General features: G+C 39.4%; 1 protein-coding gene across 1 annotated transcript in view; it reads left to right on the forward strand.

Annotated features, from left to right (window-relative positions):
* Window positions 1-2,381: 2,381 nt before the first annotated feature.
* Window positions 2,382-9,238, forward strand: part of FNBP1L (formin binding protein 1-like) — a 95,122-nt gene continuing 88,265 nt past the window's right edge. Inside the window, exon 1 of the mRNA XM_010860510.1 lies at window positions 2,382-2,459. Coding sequence (XP_010858812.1) covers window positions 2,382-2,459 — 78 coding nt within the window. The remainder of the gene's footprint in view (window positions 2,460-9,238) is intronic.

A 9,238-nucleotide genomic window follows, 5' to 3' on the forward strand; every position in this document is an offset into this window, starting at 1 on the left:
GGATGGCATCACTGACTCGATGGACGTGAGTCTGAGTGAACTCCGGGAGTTGGTGATGGACAGGGAGGCCTGGCGTGCTGCAATTCATGGGGTCGCAAAGAGTCGGACACGACTGAGTGACTGAATTGAACTGAATGTAATTAATAAAAAACATGAAGTGACAAATGCGCATTAAAATGATGTATAACATAACCACATTTCTTTACAAATGTATTCCAGTGTCAAATGGCAAATTTTAGCAGTGTAAAACTGCAATTACTTTTGCACCAACCTAATAGCTATAACCCATTGTAGTGATTGCTTTATACTGAGTGGAAGACATCTGTGCAGGAGGGCAGCCAGGCTCAGGGTAGTGGAGCGCAGGTGGAGCGAGAAGGGGAATCCAGTGATGATTGAGCACCAGTGGCCTCAGCCTAATACAGAGTGTCTGAGAAGAGAACAGTGGCAGCAGTCTAACAATGATGTGAAGACTGAGTTCAGCCAGGAAGATACCTGGGGGAAGTAGTGGCAATAGCAAAGGTAGGTTTGTTACATATTCAGTTCACTTCAGTCGCTCAGTCGTGTCCGACTCTTTGCGACCCCATGAATCGCAGCACGCCAGGCCTCCCTGTCCATCACCAACTCCCGGAGTTCACTCACACTCACGTCCATCGAGTCAGTGATGCCATCCAGCCATCTCATCCTCTGTCGTCCCCTTCTCCTCCTGTCCCCAATCCCTCCCAGCATCAGAGTCTTTTCCAACATATTAGAGATCATTTAAGTGTGAGTCAACGAATATATTAAGGATAAAAGGAGTCAGGTTTTTCAGTTTGGAGAAGGGAATTACAAATATTGAAAGGGTATTTGTGGTATTATATTGGAATTGGAAATATTGATGTGAACTCAAGGTTTTCAGTATATTAGGTAGATAAAGAGGTAAATGTGTGTCTGTCTATATCTACGTATGTGTGTGTACATGCACTCAAGTTCTGTTCATTGAGAGGGACTTGGAATAGTGATACACCTATAGCAGTCAATGAGAGTATCTGTTATCCAACTCCTGACTTCTGAATATCTTTCTCCACTAAAAGGAACAGAGTTCCTTGGGGAAATAGCTGATTCCAGGGCTGGGGCTGGGAAAATAAAAGATGAGCTGAAGTATTTTGTGTTGGAAGTGAGGAAGTGTTCAAAGAATGTTCAGAATATGTGAAAAACAGGTGTCAGCCTAAAGGGGCTCCCACTGGCCAAATGTGGGACAATTTGAGCATCAAAATAAATAATGATGGTTATGAACGATAGTACATGGAATACAGTAGGAGCCCATGACTTCATGCTGATGTAAATAAACTAAGTTGAAAGTCTGAGGGAAAAAAAGTATTTCATAGTTTTAAACTTAATTGCAAAGGGAAAAAGTAACTTTATACTGGAAAGCTCTGGCAGTTATTCCCTTAATCAGGTGATCAGTTAGCATCACCAGTAGTGGGACTTACTGAGGTCGTTTGTCACCTGATTGGATGCAGTGAGAAGGATGCTCCATTTCCTGCCAAAGATGCATAATCTGAATGGTGGGGACAGATTAGACAAACTCAAATCAATGATCATTTGACAAAATAACTGGCTTTAAACCTTCAAAAGTGTCACAGTCGTGATAGATAAGGAAAGATTGAAGAACTATTGCAGATAGAAAGAGACTAAAGAAAAGTGACAATAATTGTAACATTGTTCTAGACCTGGTCCTGTTGTTGTAAAGGACATAGTTGGACCAGTTCAGAAAACCTGAATGGTCTGAGGGTTAGGTGATAGTGTTATATCAGTGTTAATTTCCTGATTTTGATGGTGACATTTTTGTTACGTTGGAGAATGTTCTTGTTTGTTAAAAAATACACATTAAAGCATTTGGAAGTGAGAAAAATAAGTGGAAAGTGTGAGAAGTAGAAACAGCAAGTACACAAAACAACTATTTAAAAGAATTTTCTAAGAAAGGAAGCAGAGTAGGAGAGCTATATGAGGGCATGGTCTTACTTTTTGTCTCTCTCTTTTTTTTTTTTTACGCATGAATGATGTTGCAGGATGTATGTTTGTGAATGAGAAAGATGCAGAGGAAAGAGAAAATGATAATGCAGGAGAGGATATAATTTCAGAAGCAATGTACTTAACTAAGAAATGGCATGAGATCAATGCACAAATGAAGAACCTTATCTCAGGAGCAAGGACCAGTGGAACAGAGAAGGCAGAGTACAGGCGGATAGTTTAATGATGCAAAGATGAGATAATTATAGCTAATTATCAATTTTCCCAGTGAAATTATCAAATTTCCTAGCTGAGAATGTGGAAGGAAAGATGGTACTGGAGGTTTCATGAGAAAGAGGAAGTGAGAAATAGTCATTGTGAAAAGTAGGGGAATGAATAGACCAGGAAAATGTAATGGGATCAGAGGTAACCTGAAGGCCCTCATGAGGTTTGTGATCAAAAGCTTGAAGGTGAGACCAAGCAGTGCAAATGGCACAGCCTGCTTTTCCTACCTTCTCTTCCCACACAGGTCAGGTCTTCAAAGCATTTCTGTTCTTTTAAGTAGTTTTGCAATAATGTCTGGGCTTCTAGTCTCTTGGCTACTTCTTTGTTGAGGTAGAGTGGGAGCTCTGTATTATAAAAGGATTAGCAGCGTATTTGGCCTCTGTCCACTAGGTACTAGTAACAGTTGCCCCATTCCCCCCAACAGTTGTGACATCCAAAAATGTCTCCAAACATTGTCAAATGTCCACTGGGTGAGGACGGGTCAAAATTGACACCAGTTGAGAATCATGTTGTAGAGTAATTGTTTTTTAATTAGTAAAAGTTGTGTATCTTTAAGTTTTGGCATATGTCTACTTGTATATAAACAAACTTATCTTTAAATCTTAGTGAAAATTTGGCTATAAGCTTAATTGATATTTATAAATTTAAATCATTTTAAGTAAGCTGTCATACTCTAATATGATAACAGCCCCTAGAAAGATTTTTACTGACTTGAAATGAGTGTGTGAGTGCTTAGTCTCTTCAGTCGTGACTCTTTCTGACCCCATGGACTGTAGCCCTTCAGGCTTCTCTGTCCATGGGATTCTCTAGGTAAGAATACTGGAGTGGGTCTCCATGCCTTCTTCCAGGGATCTTCCGAACTAGGGATCTAACCCAGGTCTCCTGGGTTGCATATGTGATATATTTATGAGAGTGAAAAAAATTCTTAAATTCAGTTAAAAAAGTCTAAAGGTTCTGTAAAACTATAGTCAGTATTGATCATTCCAAATTAGTAAAAGTAACTAATTGAACACATATATATAGTGACACATGTTCATTTATTGTTGTTGTTTAGCTGCTAAGTCATGTCCAACTGCTTTGTGACCTTCATAGGCTATAGCCGCCAGGCTTCTCCGTCCATGGGATTTCCCAGGCAAGAATACTGGAGTGGGGTGCCATTTTCTTCTCCAGAGTATCTTCCCAACCCAGGGATTGGTTGGTGTCTCCTGCATTGGCAGGCAGATTCTTTACCACTGAGTCACCAGGGAAGCCCTGTGTAATATTACTTTCCATAAAAACTCCTATCAGGTAGGTGGTATTTTCCCTTACTTTACAGATGAGTTCAGTTCAGTTCAGTTGCTCAATTGTGTCTGACTCTGGGACCCAATGGACTGTAGCACACCAGGCTTCCCTGTCCATCACCAACTCCCAGAGTTTCTTCAAACTCAGGTCCATTGAGTCAGTGATGCCATCCAACCATCTCATCCTCTGTTGTCCCCTTCTCCTCCTGCCTTCAATCTTTCCCAGCGTCAGGGCCTTTTCAGATGAGTCAGTTCTTCGCGTCAGGTGGCCAAAGTATTGGAGTTTCAGCTTCAGCATCAGGCCTTCCAATGAATATTCAGGACTGATTTCCTTTAGGATGAACTGATTGGATCTCCTTGCAGTCCAAGGAACTCTCAAGAGTCTTCTCCAACACCAGTTCAAAAGCATCAGTTCTTCAGTGCTCAGCTTTCTTTATAGTCCAACTCTCACACTCGTTCATGACTACTGGTAAAACCATAGCTTTGACTAGACGGACCTTTGTTGAACACAGGGATTAAGTAGTTTAGGCAAGATGCAAGAGTCAGTAAGAGGTGGGATTGAGATTCAAACCCAGATGTTCTGTCTTCAGGATCTGAACTCTAGACTAGTCTGTTATTCTGTCTCCAAACACTGCTTGTGGCAAATGTTCAATCCTGGATTAACCTCCATCTGCCAGCCAGGTCTAAAATAAACAGGTATATATAACTAGAAAAAATATACACTACGATATATCAGCTGAACAAAGTATTTGGAAAGTAAATCTACCATAAAAACTTAATGTTAACTGTGTTCCAGAGTTAGATATTAGGGAGTTAAAAAAATCATAAACAATACTGTTCTCTTGTACAACTCGTAATAACTGAGAAAGAGCTGTGTGTTATTTGCTTTTGTTCTGAATGTTTCTTTCAACAAGGAAAATGTTACAGTGCTGAAATCATGTGTGCTCTATTAAACCTATTACCCTATCCTAGTTTTCATTGTGTACGTTTCCCAGAACCTCAAAATCTTTTCTAGGCGTGGAGAAAGAATAGTTTTTTTAAAAAAGTTTAAAAATTAAAAACTTACTTTATTCAACACATATGTATTGAGCATTTACTATGCACAAACACTGTGAGCTTTAAAATTACAGGGCTTAGAATAAATCACATTTTCCAAACCTAGGACTTACTATGATAGTAACTCTTAACAGCACTCTATGTATCATGGTGGTTCCAGTTAAGAACCTAGGTTTTTGCCTTAGTTTCTTGCCAGTATCTTGCTTGTATTTAGTATCTTAATCTCTCTGAAGAACTGTGGGCTTATTACCCTTTCCAAGTTCCTGCCAACATTCCACTCCTGGCATCCTGCTATTCTTAGAACACCTCGCTCCTTGAAGTGAGATGTTCTGTTCTTAGTAAATCTGCCAAATAAACAGGTTCCTGAACCCCATGGACCCCTCTGCTTGATTTCTCAAGAAGATTTCTATCTGGAACTTTTATATCCAGATTGACTAGATTGGACATTCCTGTTACCAACAATTCCTAAGTCATACTTAAGTTTATATGTACTGTGGACCATTGTCACCAAACCCAATTGTACATCAAAATTCCTGGACACCTTACCCCGTAGATTGATTCAGTAGGTCTTGGGTGAGACCTAGATTCATTACCTTTAAAGCCCCACAGGTACTTCTTGTCTGAGAACCAGTATTTGGGAATCTTCGCTTTGAACTGTTGATTCTCAAATGCTGGTCGCATAACAAATTTTTCACTAATATTGCAAAAAATGAGAGAAATAAGTACTACTTGGTGATTAAAAAAATAAGCTATTAATTATCCTAATTTAAAGGACTGTCTTATTCTGAGATTATGTCTTGTCTTGTTTAGTCGCTCAGTCATGTCCCACTCTTTTGTGACCCCATGGACTGTAGTCTCAGACTCCTGTGTCCTTGGGGTTTCCCAGACTAGAATGTCTTCTCTTGAAAGTGAAAGTGTTAATCACTCAATTGTGTCCAGCTTTGCAACCCCATGAACTGTAGCCTACCAGGCTTCTCTGTCCATGGAATTCTCCAGGCAAGAATACTGGAGTGGGTAGCCATTTCCTTCTCCAGGGAATCTTCCTGACCCAGGGATTGAGTCTGGGTCTCCTGCATTGCAGGCAGATTCTTTACAGTCTGAGCCATCAGGGAAGCCCATATCTTCTCTTGAGGGGGGTGTATTGACAGTTTCTTTGATAAAATGATGGTGAGTAGAGGCAGTAATTTGTTAAACGTGTTGAAACAAACACAAGGTTGATAATTGTTTGTTATCCCCAATATCTAATTTGAAATTACACTGGTCATGAAATTCAGAAGTTCAGGAGACCCTTGTCTTCAAGTGACACACCGATGAAGTTTCTCCAAAGGTCAATTTCTCCAGTTTCACTTGACTGTTCACTCTTCCTGCTTTCTATCCCAGATATCCTCAGAATTACGCCCCGTACTTTGTAACCTGGATACTTGGTAAGTGCCTCTACTTTGGGGCATTCGAGGTCTTCTAGCTGTGAGAACATCATGTTAAAAATTTGTATACAGGTTGTTAATTTTTTGTTGATAATAATAAACATTAGACTGTTAAGTCAAATGAGTTTTTAGTAATTTAAAAATGCAGTAATAAATAACCAATGAGGATTTACTGGGTAAAAAACAAAAACAACACCACCCCGCCCCCACCACCAAAAACATGGAGAAGGAAATGGCAACCCACTCCAGTGTTCTTGCCTGGAGAATCCCAGGGACGGGGGAGCCTGTTGGGCTGCCGTCTATGGGGTCGCACAGAGTCGGACACGACTGATGCGACTTAGTAGCAGCACCAAAAACAATAGTAACAAAAAAAAAAGGCAGAAAGAATGCTATCAACTAGATTCATAGAAAAATGAGAGACTCAATACTGTTCAACGCTGTTTCAAGAATTAGTGTTATGTTTAAGGCCCAAATCCATGCTAAGATTTAGATATTGCATCTTTCAGCCTTTATTTTAGCAATTTTATGAAACAGTCTGCCTTTTCCAAGCCAGGTGGACACAAATATTACATTCAGGATTTTCTCAGAATGCTTAGATTTATGTAGGCATTTCCAAAAATTTCAAAAGTAATATTTCTTCCAAGGGGAAGTTTAATTTTGACTCAGGTTTTCTTAATTCATGTAGTCACAATGACAGGAAAGATGCTTAGTGGTGATTCAGACAGTCCTGAGGTTTGCTTTCCAAAAGTCAGCTGTTGATTCATACATCAAAATTTGTAATTTTGCAAAATCTATTTTTCCTCCAGAGCACTGCAGTTCTTCACAGTTTGATTTTACTGAACTCAGGACAGTTTATCAAGGAGAAATGAGTAAACCTCTAGTAGCCACTTGCTCCATGCACATACCAACCTGAGTTTAGATACTTTGGATACATCAGTAATGCCTTTGTCTTTTTCCTGCAGTGTCAAATGGAAATACTCCCAACTCTGTACCCCTCATAAATCACTTACCCTCTGAGAACTCATTTTCCTCTATATAAAATAAGGATAATACCACCAGTTTCATAGAGTTGTGGATGAGATAATGCATATAAAGTTCCTTCACACTTTGGACACTGGAGTGTACTCCTTTCAGATGTCTTTATACTTTTTTAGATGACCCTAGGGACACTTTATCGTTTGGGTCTCCAGGATCTTTTAATTCTAAAACCTGCTAATTGAAAGAAACAGCTTATTAAATGTCTTCAATAGGTTTATGCATAATTAGGTTTCCAGACTGTATTTCAGATCTTCCAAATAGCACAAGAGCAAATAATGCCTGTGGTAGAATTGGTGGGTGGGGAAACCCCCATAATCTTTATCACTTCTTCCAATGCATGGTATTATTAATCCTGTGTTACCATGGAAGCCCTTCAGAGAAACGCCACAGTGGAAGAAGTGCATAACTAACAAACAGCTGAAACTTCCCGCCTTTTGTTGTAGGTATCCCTCCATATTGCGAAATAAACGTCTTAATTTCTTTATAAGCACTTAGGTCTCAGAGGTCAGTGTTGCTGTTTTTTTCCCTTTTGGCTAAAAAATCTCAAGGAACTATTTGTTGGGTTCTATTTCAGAATATTTTTACCAAAAAAACACTTCAAACCCATCTTTATTACCACAACCAGCCAATCAATAGTCTTTTGGTATTAACAGCATCGAAAAAGCAAGAGAGTTCCAGAAAAACATGTATTTCTGCTTTATTGACTATGCCAATGCCTTTTAAAGCAGAAGTAGATGTTTTTCTGGAACTCTCTTGCTTTTTCAATGATCCAGTGGATGTTGGCAATTTGATCTCTGGTTCCTCTGCCTTTTCTAAATCCAGCTTGAACATCTGGAAGTTCATGGTTCACGTGAACTATTGTTGAAGCCTGGCTTGGAGAATTTTGAGCATTATTTTGCTAGCGTGTGAGATGAGTGCAATTGTGCGGTAGTTTGAGCATTCTTTGGCATTGCCTTTCTTTGGGATTGAAATGAAAACTGACCTTTTCCAGTCCTGTGGCCACTGCTGAGTTTTCCAAATGTGCTGGCATATTGAGTGCAGCACTTTCACAGCATCCTCTTTTAGGATTTGAAATAGCTCAACTGAAATTCCATCACCTCTACTAACTTTGTTCATAGTGATGCTTCCTAAAATTATGTATTCATGCAAAGTACTATGCACAGTATTGGAAATGAAAGCTAGTAGCAGTAACCCTACCTGCTCACAAGCTAGTTTTTGAGGGTGAAATAAGAATCACATAGAATTGATACGAAAAGGACAAAGTTAGCCATGTAAAAGTAAAATAGTATTGTTAACAGGGCTTCCCTGGTGGCTCAGATGGTAAAGTGTCTGCTTGCAATGCTAAAGACCTGGGTTCCATCCCTGAATTGGGAAGATCCCCCAGTAAAGGAAATGGCAACCCACTCCAGTACTGTTGCCTGGAAAATCCTATGGACAGAGGAGCCTGGTAGGCTACAGCCCATGGGGTCGCAAAAAGTTGAACACGGCTGAGCGACTTCACTTTACTTTTACTTTATTAATAGTGCCTAGTTTACGTTAGTGTGTGAGAGAATTCACTTACTTGACCATTTCCCCTTTACTCAGTGCCTCTCATCAACTTTATAATTATATTACATAGAAGAAAGAATGAAGAACAGCTAAGTTATGTACATATTTTCTGAATATTCTTCTTTTGCATCTTAGAGACTCTTCTGATTAGATTAATGTGGAGTATTTTCCTATCTCATATATAAAAGTCTATTTTGATCCTAACATTAGTTTTAATTTCTTAATTCTAAATATTAAGATTTTTCAACACTTATTATGAAAATAAACTCAGGAAATTTCTCTCTGGGCCAGCTCAGCTTCTTCCAAAATATACTAGAGCATATAAAGATATAACTACATTAAATCAATATTTTGACCATAGTAATATTAAGAGTGGGTTTCCTTGGTGTGGCTCAAATGGTAAAGAATCTGCCTTCAGTGCGAGAGACCCAGATTTGATTCCTGGGTCAGGAAGATCCCCTGGAGATAGTAAGAGTAGTGTGAGGTCACTCTTTGCAGTTATTCCTATAAATACGCCAACAAATAATTATCTCTTCAGAGAGATTTGGGCTTCCCTTGTGGCTCAGCTGGTAAAGAATCCGCCTGCAATGCGGGAGACCTGGGTTCAGTCCCTGGGTT

This window comes from Bison bison, unplaced genomic scaffold, assembly GCF_000754665.1.
Source record: "Bison bison bison isolate TAMUID 2011002044 unplaced genomic scaffold, Bison_UMD1.0 scf7180017864466, whole genome shotgun sequence".
NCBI lineage: Eukaryota > Metazoa > Chordata > Mammalia > Artiodactyla > Bovidae > Bison > Bison bison.